This window comes from Thunnus albacares, chromosome 4 (assembly GCF_914725855.1).
Source record: "Thunnus albacares chromosome 4, fThuAlb1.1, whole genome shotgun sequence".
NCBI classification, from domain to species: Eukaryota; Metazoa; Chordata; class Actinopteri; order Scombriformes; family Scombridae; genus Thunnus; species Thunnus albacares.
In genome coordinates, this window is record NC_058109.1 from 29,901,158 (window position 1) to 29,918,995 (window position 17,838).

At 40.4% G+C, this 17,838-nt stretch overlaps 2 protein-coding genes and 1 long non-coding RNA gene across 3 annotated transcripts; 1 reads left to right on the plus strand and 2 right to left on the minus strand.

Moving 5' to 3' along the window:
* Positions 1 to 459: 459 nt before the first annotated feature.
* LOC122981465 lies at positions 460 to 1,873 on the plus strand. Its single transcript, XR_006403243.1, has 2 exons — positions 460 to 821; positions 1,073 to 1,873. It is a non-coding gene; the product is annotated as an uncharacterized LOC122981465 (long non-coding RNA).
* LOC122981464 (N-acylethanolamine-hydrolyzing acid amidase-like) lies at positions 1,709 to 6,162 on the minus strand. The gene is made up of 11 exons (XM_044350210.1): positions 5,905 to 6,162; positions 3,968 to 4,132; positions 3,711 to 3,834; positions 3,443 to 3,533; positions 3,251 to 3,336; positions 2,993 to 3,165; positions 2,837 to 2,899; positions 2,691 to 2,757; positions 2,535 to 2,563; positions 2,081 to 2,150; positions 1,709 to 1,942 (listed from the first exon to the last, which is right to left on the minus strand). Exons 1-11 carry the CDS (start codon positions 6,075 to 6,077, stop codon positions 1,922 to 1,924), a joined length of 1,062 nt encoding a protein of 353 aa, XP_044206145.1. The 5' UTR covers positions 6,078 to 6,162; the 3' UTR covers positions 1,709 to 1,921.
* A 6,381-nt stretch (positions 6,163 to 12,543) lies between these two features.
* On the minus strand, positions 12,544 to 16,021 carry bhlhe40 (basic helix-loop-helix family, member e40). Its single transcript, XM_044348855.1, has 5 exons — positions 15,639 to 16,021; positions 15,434 to 15,497; positions 15,239 to 15,346; positions 14,745 to 14,868; positions 12,544 to 14,576 (listed from the first exon to the last, which is right to left on the minus strand). The coding sequence occupies exons 1-5, from the start codon at positions 15,713 to 15,715 to the stop codon at positions 13,714 to 13,716; spliced, it is 1,236 nt and encodes a 411-aa protein (XP_044204790.1). The 5' UTR covers positions 15,716 to 16,021; the 3' UTR covers positions 12,544 to 13,713.
* Positions 16,022 to 17,838: the final 1,817 nt, after the last annotated feature.

The window sequence follows — 17,838 nt, forward strand, 5'->3', positions numbered from 1 at the left end:
TGGATGACCTGCAATTTTCTGGTCCAAACCTCAGACAATTAATGCATGTTACTAACTGGCTTCTTCCCTGGAGTTTTTGTGCTTTCTTGTCTCACAGTATGAGGGACCTGGACCCCCTAGTTATCTACAGCAGGGACCATGGCTTCAGGAACGCCGTAGTGGTGTGTCATGCCTTGACACCATGCCTGCTGTTATTGTCACTAGTCATATTTCTATTATTATTGTCAGTGTTATTATTATTGTTATTATTGTTGTTGTTATGCTTCTCTGTGTCTCTCTCTCCCCTCTCCCCTCTCCTTCTTTCTCTCTCAACCCAACCAGTCAAGGCAGATGGCCGCCCACCTAGAGCCCGGTTCTGCTCAAGCTTTCTTCCTGTTAAAAGGGAGATTTTCCTTGCCACTGTTGCCAAGTGCTTGCTCATGGGGGAATGTTGGGTTTCTGTAAATTAAAGAGCATGGTCTAGACCTGCTCTATGTGAAAAGTGCCCTGAGACAACTTCTGTTGTGATTTGGCGCTATATAAATAACATTTACTTTACTTGACAAGGACTGTCGATTTTGTCCCTCATCACTTATGTTAAAATTGTTTTTAAAAGAGATCTCTGTGCAGCCAGCATGGACTGGAGGAATAATTACAGTGTCCAATAATGCTTCCAATGTACATATGGACATATGAGCATTGTTTCAACATAGACTTGAAAAAAATGCAAACCTGTCTTTCAAGGTAGATTCAAAGCTTTGTGTTTGAAAAGATGCATGTTTTTCTTTTCCAAACTTGCATGGAAGATCCAGTATTGCCCTCAACTGGGAAGGAAGCAGCAGGTACACACACATCCACACTCTAACATACCATATATTGCAATCGAACTGGTCTGCCATTGTGATTAATCTTGTTTTGCACTAATATTTAATAACATTTTTAAAGTTACTTTGTTAATCAAATATCCTGACAGATGTGAATGTGTATGTTTTATTCATGCACCATGTCATGAATTATGGCAGAATGTGTATATTTTGTTTCCTGATACCACATGTGTTCTGTTTGCTAAAATATTTCTCTTGCTGATGTACAGGCCACTGCAAAGACTCCCATCAGTAATAAGGTGGTTCACTCTTATCACTATTAGGATCAAGACAAGAACACAAAATCACATACACACACAATATAAAGTATATCTGCTTTTGTGCCTATCAATTTGTGAACTGTATAGTCACTACACAGTGTACACACTTGCTCATAATTTCTTCGTTTCTATTATTAAGGTTATTTCTACTACTCATTTCCGCCTAGTTTTTCAAATCTGAATTTGATTGATATCTTGTTACTTCTGTCCATAAAGTAATCCTTTCTGTCCTCCTCAGTGTTTAGTCATCTCCCAGGCACTACGCCAGCACCACCCTGTACCAGAGAGCTCAAATCCTTGCATGGGGCAGGTTCAGTGTGATCTGGCCTGGGACCATGAGGGCTATGAAGTCTGCATCAAAACATTCTTAATGAATCATTTTACATTGGAATCATGAGTGAAGCCTTTTCTAGTTAAACTACTGTTAATTGTGCTTGATATCTTTAGTGTATTTTTTTTGTATTCACTGAATTTGTATTTCCTACTGATTTAACACTGAATAAATGTATACATTATGCTGCAGACAGATACCTTTTTTATTAACCTTGAAATATAACTTGCAGGCACATAAAGTGACAAAAATGATCAAAACAAAATGATTTTATTGGAGGCAGAAAAGCAATGTTAATGTAAAAATACTGAAGCCCAGTTCCCTTCTAATCTCAATGAGTATACCTCAATATTGATTATATCTCCACATGATCATGAATCTGCATATAACTATGTTTGTGAAGTTCAGATACACAAGGACACTGCAGCAAAAAACTGCTAGCTGTCAACTGCTTGATGCCTGTCAGTTCAGTCAGTCATATGGCAGCCCTTGAAAGAGATGATAAAAGACAGAGTGAGAGAGGATCATATTTTGGGTGTTTTATCAACACTTATTATTCTAGGACAAAATAATTGAGAGAGAAATTGAAATAACAAATGTAAACATTCAAGATGTAATTTAATTACCTGTGGCCTGACAAGTGTATTATACTTGTCAGGGGTTGCTGCACTCATTGTTGTTGTGTAAATCGTAATTCTGGGAGATTATCAAGATAGTAGACAATGGTCATTATCAAATGCAATGCTATACATTATTAAAACAATAAAATGACAAAAAAAACAAAACAATTAAGGTGTCTGCTATAAACTGTAGATTCTTAAAAAATACTTTAAGGCTGTAAACTGTATGTCATACACTCAAAATGTTAAACATCTGACTGAAACTCAGCTGTTGCTGTTCTATATGCTACTTGCTATGTGCCGAAGTATGTTGTCAAACAAAGGTCTATTGACATTATTGCTGAGGTCGAGCAAAGGGAACTGAAACTGGTATACACAATGCCCTGTCTCAACAACATGAACATGTCATGTGATTGCGTGAAACAAAAATGAGAGTATAATGAACAGATATCCTCCTTACCCATTACACACTGGAAACAGTGACAAAACCTGGAGGGGAAAAAACTCTTGTTATAAATTTATACATTGTTTCTTTGAAAATGTGCAGTGTGCAGTTCCTATCAGTACCACGTGTACTTTGGTCCCCTGCGATAGTGATTTACTAGTCTACACTTGCCTGATAAAGTGTATCCATGTTGATATGATCTTGGCCCGTAGCATTTAATGCTTTGTTGGCTGCTTCCCTAAGAAAGAAGGAACAACAACAGTATAATAAAAGTCACAACAAGACTGTAGATGTATTCATCATGTGAGATGACTCACCTCCGATGATCCCTGGCTGGGGGAGGACGCCAGTGGTCATAGTTCGTCTCTACTCTGTACCATCTAAAACAGGGACACACAATTTTAAGTTTGGATGGAGTTGGGCAATCACACTCAGCAAACACCACATATACTGCATTCTCCTCCGATGCCTACGCTCCATTCACGGGTTCCAATGGCCAGATATCAGCGGGGCCCGTTCGGTCTCTGGTGATGACGGCTCCTTCCTCTGCTTGCACCCCAGCCACAATGTAATACACCCCTGTGATGATGGGGATTTTGGAGAGACGCATCACTGCATCCAGAAAGTTGTCTGCCTCCTCCAGTGTCTGTACAAGTTACACAGAATTATTCAAATTTCGTTTCCTCATACAGCACATTGCCTCATCAGACTCACTTCCTTAACATGCTCACCTCTCTAACCAGCCAGCTGACTGGGGATCTCCCCAACAGGAAAGCAGACACCAAATTCTTCCACCAGTTCCACCAGCGTTCATTGCCTGATAATCACACACACACAGACAAACAAACACAGATAAGTAAAAACATCGGACTTAAGCAACCTTTCTGAACAAACATGACTGCTGAAAAGAAGTGTAGTCTTACCTCGCTGGTCACCAGAGACAGTAAACTTGTTTGGACTCTGTCCTGTCCACAAACCAACATAGCCAGCAAAAGAAGTTCCATAGTACGCCACCTGAAAGGGTGCACCAACAAACATTTCTTTTTCCATAGCCACATCATCATCATGCAAGGACTTTCATTTTGCACCTGCTAAAGTTTAATGACTCTACTGATTCTGAGCTATTTTAGTGGGTATAGTGAGAGGTACAACAGCTGTTTCATTTTCAGATGCTTTGAATACATACTGTACCTCTCCATTCTTGAGGAAAATTATGTTGACAGTCAGATTCCTCAGAACAGGATGTGGATAATCAAGATTCCTGCCGTGGTACACGTGCCCATTTTTGTCCTGAGCTACGATGCTAGTGCAAAATCTAGGAATGCATAAAGTTTGTTTGCATGCATGAGAGGAGTTTCACCTTATTCCTGCAGACTTGTCAGACACTGTGTGCCTCTGAATAATGCACATCTTTCTGTTAGGAATGTATAATTTAAAATCATACATACGCAGATATTTCATAGGCAAAGTTGAGGAGGATGACATCCGAAACGCTTCCACCAAAGTGTGAGGCCATGCCACGAATCTCTCCTGCGTAAGGCTGAGGAAGGTACTTTTCCAAGGACATCACAGCAGGAGCAATAGCATGATGCACCCATTTTGGAACTGTGGAGCTGACAAAAAATGAAAAGGAAACCCGTCTGTGTTGTTGCGATCACTGTCAGTACAGGCATGGTGAAAGATGCAGTAAAACATTACTCATGAACACAGAAGTTAAAGTGTAACTTCACCCCCAAGTCTGAACCTAACTCCACCCACTGCAAAATTTTGAATTGAATGACACAAAAAAAAGTGGGCAAAAGGTTGAGAGGAGGGGTGGGGAGGGGCTCAGGAGGGGAGCGGGGTGGGTGCAGGAGTCGTGGATGTGTGAGACAGGAGGGCAGGAGTTGCTCACTGACATCCCCTGGCCAGAGGCACACATGACACACAAGGCACATATGCCACAGAGGACTGTTCCCCTCCGAAATCCCCTGAAGTGGACATTTGTGAGGTGGTGGACCATGATGGTCCCGAGCTGTATCACACACACATGCACACATATGCATGCACGCGCGCACACACACACACACACACTGAGCTAACTACCACGCTACAAGCTGTGGCCATCTGAAGCCATGATACACCTGGCTAACTGACTAGCCATGGTGGCTAACTAGAGCTCCAGCCAACACATAGCTAACGACATTTAAACAAGCCAAAAGTAATTTTTAAATAAACCTGTCGGTTTAATTCGGTTTATTTTAACATAAAGAGAGTTTTAGCTTCAGGAGCTAACAGCAGCAGAGACTGGAGCTCCAGTTACACCCGCTGCTGTAGACAGGTTCAGTAATGAGGTCAGTGGAGCTCTGGTTACACCGTGATTTAACATTTTAAAACAAGGTTTTACCCGCTGATAACTGCAGGAACAGACAGCTGGAGAGCTACAGGACGAACCACAATTTGGATTTCTATTGTTTTTGTGGCTTCCAGCAGCTTTTCCTCCCATGACACAGATGGGAGTCAGTCTGAGAAAATAAACCAAGTTAAGCACAGGCAGGTTTGTTTAAAAACAACTTCTGGCTCATTCAAATGTCATTGTGCTGTTCATCTTACTTTCAGCTCTGTGTTGCCAGAAGCTGTGAATGATGTGACTCGATCAACAACATACTCAGTTTCACAGACACACACTCAAGGGTGGGGACTGGGAGAGGTGGGCATTAACATTCTCAGTTTATATAAATCTCATGAAGTAGAAACCTCCTAAACAGTCGACTCTATGTCAGCATTGGCCCCGCCTTTTCAGACCTGATTTTAAACAGCAGATGAAAGGTTGAACCATTTTCAACCCATGAAATACCGATTTTTATAAATTTGTCAATGTCAATATTAACACCACACAGTATAGACATATAATTTAGTTTAAAGCCCAAAAATCATGTTTAAGTGTGCCTCTTTCATTAACTCACTGTTTCAAAGCTGACATAACACGTTAATATATGTTAACATTATGTCAGCATGAGTTGTGTCGCATAATCTCAGGTTCTTGGTAACAGTAAAGTACTTCTTTAGCTATTTGTGGTTGTGTCCCTGATGATCAAAGTCTTTGTTTACTATTGCTGATAGTGTAACAGAAAGTGAAACCATGCAATCTGTGGCTTGTTGGTAAATACAAGAATGTATATTTCGATTCTGACAATCTTATTTAAAATAGACACTCATATATAGATACTCATATATTACTAAAATATTAGGTATGCACTGCTAATAACTTCTCGTCGATGGCTATAACTTCCGCAATATCTGCCAAACGCAGCTTTACATGGTAACAAAGTACTTTGACGAAATAAACACTTTTAAAGATTACTGTCAAAATGATTGGGCCTAACAGACTCTGTCTAAAACTTACTCAATGATCTCTGCTGCAGCTTTTTTGAGGTAGTCTAAGTCAAACACTTTCAGTAGCGGCATCCACCGCACATCTGGATCATCATCCAGGCTGATGTTGAGTGTGGGTGGTGCGAAGTCTGCCCTGCACGACAGCACGAGTCCGAGCAGCAGCACCGCAGCCCGCAGAATCATGACCGGTCCGGACACTGGAGACGGCGGAGCCTTTCTGGCTGCCCGCTCTTATAATACACCCACGGTACCGTGTGATCTGCAGGCAAAAACAAGGAAGAGACTTCCGCCCCGAGTTTTTCAGAGTAAGAGGTGGCACAGATAACTCCACACAACCGTGACCAATGACATTTAAAGGACGACTGTGTGGGATTTAGTGGCATCTAGCGCCGAGGTTGCAGATTGTAACCAACTGAATACCTCTGACCCTGACCCTTCCCCTCCAAGTGTGTAGCGCGTGGAGAATCTACAGGCCATGAAACTTGTGAAAAATGCAAAAGGCCCTCTCTAGAGCCAGTGTTTGGTTTGTCCGCTCTGGGCTACAGAAACATGATGTTGCAATATGGCGGGGTACATGGAAGAGGACCATGGATGTATAATCATGGATGTATAAAGAGAACTCAATACAGGAAGAGCACCAGGCTTTGAAGCAAATTTGACATAGCAGCCAAACCACGTAATTACAACGTCACATGACACACACTGGCCCAAAAAGAGTTTTTCCCATAGACTTACCTTGTGAAAGAGATGTCTGTAAATCGGCAGATACATTTTTTTGAGCGTCACAACCCCCGCGAAATGACTTGTCTCACTATCAGAATTTGATCCATTTGGTCTGATCGCATTTCAAAAGCCTAGAAGAGCCGCACAATTCAATTGTTTCATTCCCATTCAAGTTAGCTGGAGGGCTAAACCGGAAGTAGCCAACTCAGCTGGTGAAAATCACTACTGCGCTTGCTCTATGGGCCTCACAGATGCAAAAGCAATGCAGAAGTTGTTGAACTTTTTTGGCTTCATGTGCCACTGAGCAACTTTCATAGGAATGAACAGGGCCCCACCTCCGACACTGTATCAAGTTTTCTTCATACATCCATGTGTATAATAAGCATGGATATATAATAAGGGCTGGATATGGCACCAATTTTTCTTAGTGGCCACTCGCAGAATTGCAGCGAAAAATACCCCTGCAGCCCAAAAAGGATTTTCCCCATAGACCACCGTTATAAAAGAGACGTCTGTAAAACTGTTGACAAGACACCTCGAACTGCAAACAATTATGACTCTTTCTGTTATGAACCTTTGATCCATGGAGGTTTTATGTTTGTAAAAACTTTCCTCGAGCCAAGAAAAACGATTTAAAAATCTGTGACGTCATCACAATGTGAAGTCTATGGGCTGAGCAGGAGCTCACAGGTGGGGCTAGCGGGGGAAACATTGCTGCACATATTCAGTGGGCTGCACAATGCAGAAGAAAACCTGGAAGCTAGAAACTTAGATGTAGATGTAAAGGGCTCATTCTTAGGTAACAAAAACATGACAATTCTTATTTAATACACTAATTAAAACATACTTAGGAATATTATATTCCATTTCTGCCAAGTCTCTAAATCTTACTCACTGCACCTTTAACTCAACAACAACAACAACAATGATAATAATAATAATGATAATAATAACAATAATAATAATAATAATAATAATAATAATAATAATAATAATGGTAAAATAAGAAAATAAGTATTCTGATCATTTATGAAGTAAATGTGGTAATATCACATTATGAAATACAGAAGCATTAACAACAAAATGTGTCAAAATGTAAGTAAAAGTACTGGTTATGCAGAATGGCCCCAGTTAGTGTTCATCATTACTGATGCCATAAGTGACTTAACTGTAACTTTACTGTTGTAGTTCATTGAGGTGATGCTAATTTTAACTTCCTCACATGCTGTTGGCTAGTTAATAAACATGCATCTTATTTTCTAAACTGATATGTTTTGTATGTAACTAACTAGCTGTTAAATAATGTTAAATGTGCCTAAAATTGTACATAAGTAGGCTACAGTACTTGAGAAAATGTACTTAGTCACTTTCTGTGACTTAATAATAATAATGATAATGATAATTAACAGTTTTCCAGTTCGTATTCGGTCTGCTGACACTGTCTCAGCTTTTCAGTTTTAAAACACATTTATAGACTGGTCTGTTTGTCTGACAACTAGACTTTTGTTTACATATTGCAGCTCTGTTCTATAACCATAAGATTTGTTCTTAACTGTTTAACCTTGTGGATGATTTTATTTGTAACTGTCTTGTTGTTGTTTTTTATTTGTGATGATCTTTTATGCTGTCTCTCTGCATTGGAAAGAACTTTGTGTTCCTAGCTTGAAAAGTTCCAGGCTATACAGATAGTATTATTATTATTATAGTTTTATTGCATAGGGGCAGTGCCAAAGAATGGTCGCCAGCCTTCCCAGAATGATACAGGAAGTTGGTCAACCAGACTATCAGAGGAACTGAACTTGAAAGAGGAACTCCTCAGTGTGGTGTGCACTTGGTACTCTGTATGTCACAGTTGTATGTGAGGCCCTGACATATTTTTTCTGCAAAGATGGGGTCTCATTATTAGTGGGTTATTTTTGACAGCTATTTTTTGAAGCAACAATGAAAAGGCAAATATTGCACTCGCTGGTCAAAGTGCCACAACTGTACAGTATGCTGACATCTAGGGCATGTCATTTAATTGCTTGTATTATGGGGGATGGAAAGGTGAACCATGCACATACTGTGCTGTAGAATAATTGCTGTAGCATACAGATAGTCATAATTTGTATTATGGCTCCTTAATCATTAATTTATTTGAATTGTATTGAGTTTAATGTAATAATTTGCTTTTATATATTTTATGTTTTATTTTGTTTATGTTTGTTTATGTTTGTTTGTTGGTTGGTTGATTGGTTGGTTGGTTTGTTTGTTTGGGGATAAAAATTACATTTTCCAGTTAGATGCTTCCCCTGTAAGTTTTAGAAGTATGCTTTTGTTTTGAAAATCTTATTATTGTTTTTTCCAGTCATGCTGGGCGGTTGTGATCTTGTCAAACAAGTGAGCTTTGTAGATTTTCCTCTCTATTTTTGCCAATATAACATTTTAAGGCAGCAGGCAAACAACATTTTGACATAGTATTTTAAGTTTAGGTGCCTTATTATTAATGCAGTGCACAGTCAATATGAGTGATTTCATTTAACAATGTCATCCAGAGCCTCATTCTAAGAATTGCTTTATTACTAAATAACTTTTATAAAGTGATTACTACGAGATTTCATTTCAAACCATCACATCAAACATTACACTTCTCGTTTCTGTCACTGAAAAGATAGGCCTATAAAAATTGAAGGGGTCATATATGCTCACTCAGTCAAGAATGGAAATTGTAATACACTTCATACTAAGGTGTGTTGTCATGTTTTATGCCAACACATTATGTGCCATCCTTGGTTACACACTTTCTATTAAAAATTATAACTAAAACCAACACTTTAATGCCATTATTTAACACAAAAATGTTCAATACAGTAAAAAAACATAACTCTTGGTAATATGGTCACAATTATTGATAATCAACCTCTTTAATTTCATGAAGCAATACCTCCCATTAGATCATGTCCCTTATATCAAAGCTCCTTCCATTTACCTGGTTTCCAAACTCCAAATATTTCCTCATAGAATATTCATGAAAATGATCACCTTTACTATTAAATAAACATGCAAATAAACAACTTTTTCAAGGATCGTTTGACCTTAAGAACTGGCTGACATGAAAAGAATACTATCTGTTCTGTTCTGTATGACAATCCTTCAACACACACACTACACTTCACTAGTCAGATTACAGAGGCAGACAGTCCTGGCTACTGAGTTCTTGTGGCATTGTCTCAACATACAGGGAGACAGAGAAATATGAAGGGAGAGTGAAAGAGATAGAGACAAATGGAAGGAGAACTATGAAAAAGAAGAGATAGATAGATAGATGGATAGATAGATAGATAGATAGATAGATAGATAGATAGATAGATAGATAGATAGACTTTATTGAGCCCCATAGGGGAAACTACAACAGTCACCACATGCCAACACACAAGACAAGAGGAAAAAACATAAAACAAAGACAAACAAAGCAGTGATACAGAGAGAGATTACTTTAAACTGGCATTCAGCTGGCACCCGTGATCCTACAGGAAAGGTACCAACATCCTATAAAGTTAAAATAAATTAATAACACATTTACCATATCATGTATGAAATGACTATTTGACATTACACTGCAGCCCAGAAATACATGCATGTTTGAAACTTTTTGTTGATAAATCTTGCTAGGTATGAGTGGTTTATTGGTAATACAGTGTGTGTTCAACGTCAGTAGCAACAGCCGCTAAAGAAAGGGAAACATTCTATATATGACTGCATCAGGTTGGTATAAACATAGACAAATAACCCTCATCTTCAAGTGCTGCCGGGAAGGAACCTGCCCGCCTCCGCCCACAGAGGAAACGAACTACTGAAATACTGTAAAATGCGATTGAGAAAAACATTTGCAGGCTGTTTAGAGTTGGTGTTATTGAATGTCAAAAAGAAAAAGCATCAGTGTACAGTACTTATCGTATGTTTGCATGTGGAGTCTTCAAGCACTTTAGCATTGAGAACACACACACACACAGCTTCTTTTCCTCTGCTAGTCCTCCATGTGGAGGGATGAATGGGTTCTCTTTAAGGTCACCCTATTCTTTGATGAGCTCTCAATACGCATTTTGAGCATCATGAGAAATCAGCCACTCCCCCATGACAATTCTCCTCACTGCCTCATTCACAGTGAAAACACTGTTTTCAACAACAATTACCATGGAGGCCGTATCCATGCGCATTATTCCCACAGTTACCCCAGCCATCATGTCCTTTGTGACAGCAATTTTCAACGTTAGATATTTATCAGCCAGCATCTCAATAACAAGGTCATTCTTTTGATGCTGTCAGATTTCTGAGGTTCGGGCCTTCTTGGAAGTATTTATCTCATCACAATCTTTTTCACTGCCTCTCTCACACTGGTGTCAGTGTTTTCTGCAGTAGCAATTAGGATCACCACTTCAGGCAGTGAGGCTCCAGAGAGGCCACATCCTGCCTCGGCTCAAATATGAATTCCCTGCTACAGTCAGTAGAAGATACATTCAGCTAAGATTGTGAAGATGACTGAAAAACATCAGAAATAAAGAGATTCATTCAAAATACAGCTGTGTGTCGTTCAATGGCTTGTTTGTGATATCAACACTGCCATGGTGATGATTTCCACTGCAGCAGAGGTGGATGGAAATGTCAATGTTTACAATATCAGTACAAATAATTTTAGTATTGGAACCTCATCCCTCAGGCCAGTTATCTTTGTGCTATATACTTCTACTAATTTATTACTGACATCTTCTCTGTTGGGGTTCCTCAAGGCAGCATCTTGTCAGTTGTGGTCTAATAAAGTTTTATATAAGGATCTTTGAAAATGGTAGCAAGTGCGGCATGGAGCACCAAAACCACAAGGTGGTGCTGGTGCTGCATTTTTGAACTCATCAGGACTGTCAGCAGGCCTGTGAGAAGTAAATCTCAAAATACCGTGTTGGAAGTATTTGACTAATCTGGAGACCAAATAACAAAATACTGTTGTGATTACAAGAAAAGAAAAACTGCCATTTCCACTTTTCTCAGGGTGGAATGATGGGTGGCAGGAAGATGATATCAGACTTTTTATTCTCACTATTACTACAACAGCAGTGTAACTACCCAAGAAACAATGTGTCCAAGCAAGCAGCAGAAGCATGGTCTAGACTGGTTCATTAAATATGAAAGTAAATCAAAGTCTTTGCCCCCACAACCTCAAATACCATTTCAATCCACTGTGGTGTTCTCAAGTTGCTACAGTAAACACATTTTCTGCCTCTACCAGCACACTTTCAATTTTGATACAGTGGCTGTTGTACAGTATACCAACCATATAGACTGTAAGAGAGGGAAATTTTGATACAACCAAAATGAAATTCAGATAATTCAGTGAGTTTGTAGTTTGTCTACATTTTTATAGAAAAACAAAAGTTATTATCTCTATAGTTACTAAACTAATATCATGGATTGCAGGATCAGTTTGTATTAGTTTACAATATTTATGAAAGTATTTATTTAACAAAACCTTCCTGTCCATATTTATCACAATTCTGACAAGCTAAAAATTGCACCATTAAAGACAGTAAAATAGATCTAAATGTGACCTTTTGCCAAAATTCACAAACATTCTACGCACATTCTTTAGTCACCCTGTAGAATCTGAAATGTTTACAGCCCGTAATCTAAGACATGCTATTGATTTACAGAGGCTCTGCCGCTTTATGGGTTATGTAAGTGTTATGTAAGTATGCGTTGTTATGAGGAGCTGTCAGGGCGGCTGGCTACAACACGTTTAACCATCAGGCAGTCAAACACAAATTCCACAGGGGGGAAAAAATGCTTTATTAATATTTTAATATATATCAATAATACTTTATATACAAAATATGTACAACAAACAACCATGTGTTACATTTCAAAATAAAAATCCCAAGTACCTCTTTCTATACAAAACTATTATTTTTGTTTGAACTTTACATTCACTCTCTTTGCAACAGACGCAACATTTAAAGCAAATACATCAAAACATCCGCCATCGTTGTGTCTGCGTTAAATGAGTAAAGGCAACAGCATGAGCTTAGATCAGGCCTTAACTTGACCGGGAATATGTGGGCAATATGCAAATCTGGTTGAGCACCATGCTATATACGCGTTCTCTTGGCATACAGCAAAAGACTACCTCAACCTTCTTCTGGTAGCAATGCAAATACACTCAGTGGGTCACGTATCAAAAATAGAGATGTATGAGTAGTATAAACAAACAAAAAAAACAAGACATTACTTCACAGGAACTCCATCTAGATACACAAATAGTCATGTGTCACAAATTAAATTGTAAAAGCATGTATGGCCACATCACTCCTCAACAGACATGAGTGACACACCTCGTACAGTGACAACGCCCTGAATTCTTTGAACATTGTGAACACTTGTGTTCATTTAGCTCCAAGATAATTGAAGGGTGAGTGGAGCAACGTCTCTGGTCAACATCAACCAGACATTTTTTTGGTAACATTCTATTCTAAACAATAGTTTGTTGCAGTTACAGGAGCGACAAACACTGAAGGTAGATCTTCCATTCACAGATCTACAGCAGGTTATAATAATTAAAGCAGCATCTACAAGGGGCTTTTGTTCAATCTTTACATTCATTACAGACTGGTGTGTGTGCAAAAACGTAGGTCCAAATAATTTTTTGGGAGGGGAGGGGAGGGGGGCTTATCTGTGCCTTACATTCTGGGTTCACCTCTGACATTCAACATTGAGTGCTGAGAAGACGATCCTGGCTAAAAAAAAACAACTCTTGTGATCTCTTACGCACTCATCCTCTTTAAACTGACCATTTCACAGTGTTTCAGAGCCATGCAACAGGTAATCTATGAGCCTTCACATGGGCACTTCAGGTTGCCCCTAAAAGTCCCGTTTCAGTGTGTGAGGAGCTGATGAGATACAGGGTGGGGACCATTTGGGGTTCTGGGGTCATTGTTCTGATGGGCAAAACAACAGCTGTGGTTTGAGGGGATATCAGCACGTTTGAGTTTTGTTTACCCTCTTTTCAGTGGGCCAACCGTTCAACCCCGTTCAACATTCAGGCGCAAGATTCCAACAGAAACAAGTCTGTTTAGTCTTTGGTTTCCAAGTTCAATGGGGGGACCTGCTTTAAAGCTTTGTGAAGAGCAGGGGAGTCCATGGGGGTCTGGTGGGGAACGGGGGACCCTGCCCTTGGGGACATCACCAGAGATGAGGGCAGTGTCTCTGGAGGCAAGCTAGCTGCAGAACCGCTCATACCCGGGTACATGACCGGCATGCCCCCGGAATACCAGCATTTCTCCAGCATGGGCAGATACGCTGCCGCTGCTGCAGCTGCGGGGGGGATGAGGTAGAAGGGCAGGCAAAATGGGGGCTGGTTGGGGGAGAAACTCATGTAGCTGCCAGGACCTCCTGCTGTGTGACCGGAGAGGATCTCGTCCTCTGAGGAGTCAGACCTCGACTTCTTGGCCTGAGGCTCATCACCCTCCTGCTTGATGGCACCGGCTGTCCGATCAGATGCGGCATGCTTGAGCTCCCCCTCCCTTGCGTGGCTTTCTGACCACTGAGCTTTGGGGTCGCGCTTGTCATGTTCTCCCCCATACCCGCTGTCAGTGTCTGTATCACTGCCGCTCTGCTCCCCCATGCCATGGGGATAAGTCCTTTGGATGACGGGAACGCAGTTCTTAGCTGGGCCCTCAGAGGCTTTCGGGGGCTGTCCGGCAGGTTTCTTCAGTTTCTCTGAACTTTGAAGGACGGACTCTTCTGCGTGTTGACTGTTTTGATGCTGCAGGACTTCAGCGGCAACCTTTTGGATGTGGCTGATGACATGGGAAGGAGTCAGGTCCCTGCTACTTTCTTGGCTGGCCAGGTAGTGGAGGACCTCTTTTGCGCACAAGTGAAAGCCTGAGCGGAACATCTCCTCGTTGGTCTCTGCACTGTCACCACCATGATCACCTGATGGATTAGAACAACAATGTTAAAAAAATAATCTTTACAGCACAATTTTCCTTATATCAGTTCTGATACATGCAACAGATCCCAGAGGGTTCCTTTTATAAAATACTTGATTAAAAACAACAGTTTGTGTTTTACATCCAAATTACATCACAGCATTAAACTTACTGATTTGCAAGTCCTTCTGTAGCGCAATAATTTTCTGCTGCTGCTGCTCCAGGAGGGAACTCAAGGCTTTCACATGCTTGAGAGTGAGTTCCAGCACCACGGCTTTCTCCAAATGACCCAGCGTCTAAAACAGGAAGACCTTCGATAAGCATGTTGATCTTTCTTATGTAACACATTCTGCAGCTGAACAGAGGACAAGCCTTGAACACTCAGACGCACACACACAAAATTCTCAACAACAAATTCAAATCTCAAACCTTGTTACCATTTTGACAGTAAAAATAATAAAATTACAGAATTGGTGGCAAAAAAAATCAATATTTGTTCATCTCTTGTCTCCTCTTAAAATCCATAACTTTTTTTTTTTTTTTTTTTTGGAAACTCTAGAAAATGAATCCAAAGGCTGAAGCAAACAAACTGCTCAGCAAAACCATGTGGCGTCTCAGATTCCCTGGCTGGCAGCAGACATGCCATATGTAGAAGATAATACTCACTGTAAGCTTAAGATGTTCTGGCAACAAATCCTTCAGCTGGGCAATGCATTCGTTGATTCTGTCACGTCTTTTCTTTTCAATCAGTCGGTGTGGCAACTTATATGTCTCCTGAAGGGGAGGTTGAAATGCTGTCAGTGAGCTGCTCAGTTTCAACTTATAAATGCAGAATTATTTTGTATTTTAACTTTAATTTACCTTGCTCTCATCCCCGCGCTTCATACCCCTCCTGGGTTTGTACATATAGATGGGAAAATCCATTCTTTAAAGACAAGATAAAAATTTAGTTAGTCTTTAGTTTGGGTTAAGAATTAGTAGAGTGCTTCATAAATAGAATAGAATAGAATAGAATAGGATAGAATAGAATAAAAAAGGAAAGTATAGAATAGAATATTTTGTTTACCCTTGCATGTCAGCTATATCCAGCGATGGGTGTTTTGGCACACAGGGAGGTGGTTGCGCACTGGTAATCCTCTCCATGTCGCTTAACTGAAAAACCCGAATAAATAACTTCAAAAAAACCTTCAAAACGTTCCAAATGTGTCTCTGCAGTCGCACCTTAAAACGAGGAAAAATTCACACACACAAAAAAAAATTGAAAAAAAAAACAAAGAAAAAGTATCTCCTGTTATCCAGTACGTGTGATCCCGCTGTGAGCTGGAGTTAGGTACGGCGCAGTGTTGTCACTCCGAGGTCCGGACTCGGTAGTATGTATAGGGAGGCTCCACGCCCGGCTGAATGTGTGAGAGCTGGGTGGGTTTTTGACTACGTGTTAAATAAACCCTGTGACTGCAGGCACGTCTCTCAGACTCGACTCCGTCACATGAGCCTCACGTGTTGGACGGCGCGCTTTCAACTCCTCACCCTCCCCGCGCGCGCGCGCGCCACACACACACACACACACACACACACACGCCCGCACACACACACACACACACACACACACACACACACACACCTCCTCCCCTCTCCGTGCTGCTGGAGTACAACTCATAGCTGTAGTACTCCTGCGCTGGGGCCGAGTCCCGTGTACCACCATGAGTGTGCGAGCCGACCATGTTTACAAAGACAGAAAGTGGAGCAACAGTTCCCTCGTCAACAGTTATGAAGCGGCGAAATATTGTTTGTTTAACTGCAAATATTGTTGCTTTTATAATAAAGTGCAACAATAATAGGCTCATTGCAAACACTTGTAGCCCATAAAGCGACACTTAGAAAAAAGATACTTTTTAGCGCATTACACTAGCTACATTTTAAAAGACATGAGACTAGGCTATAGGCTATATGGACAGGCTATTATTATGATTTGTCATCTCTATCTCATATAAGTCTGTATATGATTGTTAACAGCAATGAGAAACGTGTGATAGCCTATAAGGCAAAGTACTTCAAGCGTCACTGATTCTCTATTGTAATAATACATTAATAATAAAGGCACATACGATTATAGATGTTATTTTTATGAAGATAATATCACAACCATAAAGGATAAACAATTAAAATAATATACATATGAAAAATACATTTAATAGTGGAATACTAGTTTGGTCTGGTATATAAACACTGAGGACTTATGATCATTTTGACGTTTTCATTTTTATTTTTTATTATCATAGGTTATATTTTTCCACATAGGGTGAATTTTATGAGCTTCATACACACGAGGCAAAATGTGAAATAATAATAAAAGCAATTTTAACATGAGTCCAGCAACAAGTAGCCATGGTGACTTGTAATAAATGTCGTTATTTCATTGCTGCACATGTGGCAATACTCCGCGCGTGCTGTAATCTAGCATGTCACGCGCTCACAATGGACGCCGTTTCATTTCGTACTGCAACCGTTTGCTGCGGCACGTGCACCTGCTGCGGGATGACAGCGTCGCTGTATAGCGGAGCGTTTCGTCTTGTACCCGGCGGGCTGTCACGTTGAGCTCCTCATGGCGGGGAGGAAAAGCCGAGGAGCAGATCCCTAGCGGTGACGTCACGCACGCAGACAAACCGAGAGTGCCCGACTGGTCGGTCGGTTTCACCCGCCGACGTACCAGAAGCAGCCAGAGACTAAAGATAGACACAGCTCCATCTTTATACATCCATTGCTCCAACACGCAACACGGAGCGCCAGCACGGGAAACGAGGGAACAGGAAAAGGGGTCCGAATTCCAAGAAAATGACGTTGTCTCCCTGACACACTTTCTGTTTCCGCTGTTCCGAAGAAAGCAGCAACACGATTACAGTATAACTGTGATGTCAGTGAGCGGGGGTCTTGCGCAGCTTCTCGCATTTTATCTTTTCAGATCTGTGGCTTAAACTGTAAGCCCTTTTAATAATGGATAATATTAAATATGAATGTAAGCTTTTGACCCAAACTGCTAACATTACTATGGTGGTGTTATTTACGACTTTTCCAAACATTTCTATTAGTGTCCATCAGGCCAAGACCTGCATAGATCTCGTCCCATTGAGTGAAGTCATTCAAGCCATTTAGCCTATAAAAGTATCCAGAGTAAAAGTACTCATGCAGAATGGCAGTGTTGTATTATATTATTTGTATTATTGATTAATTCATTTAAGCATTATTTTTAATTTCTCAAGTTAATGTAA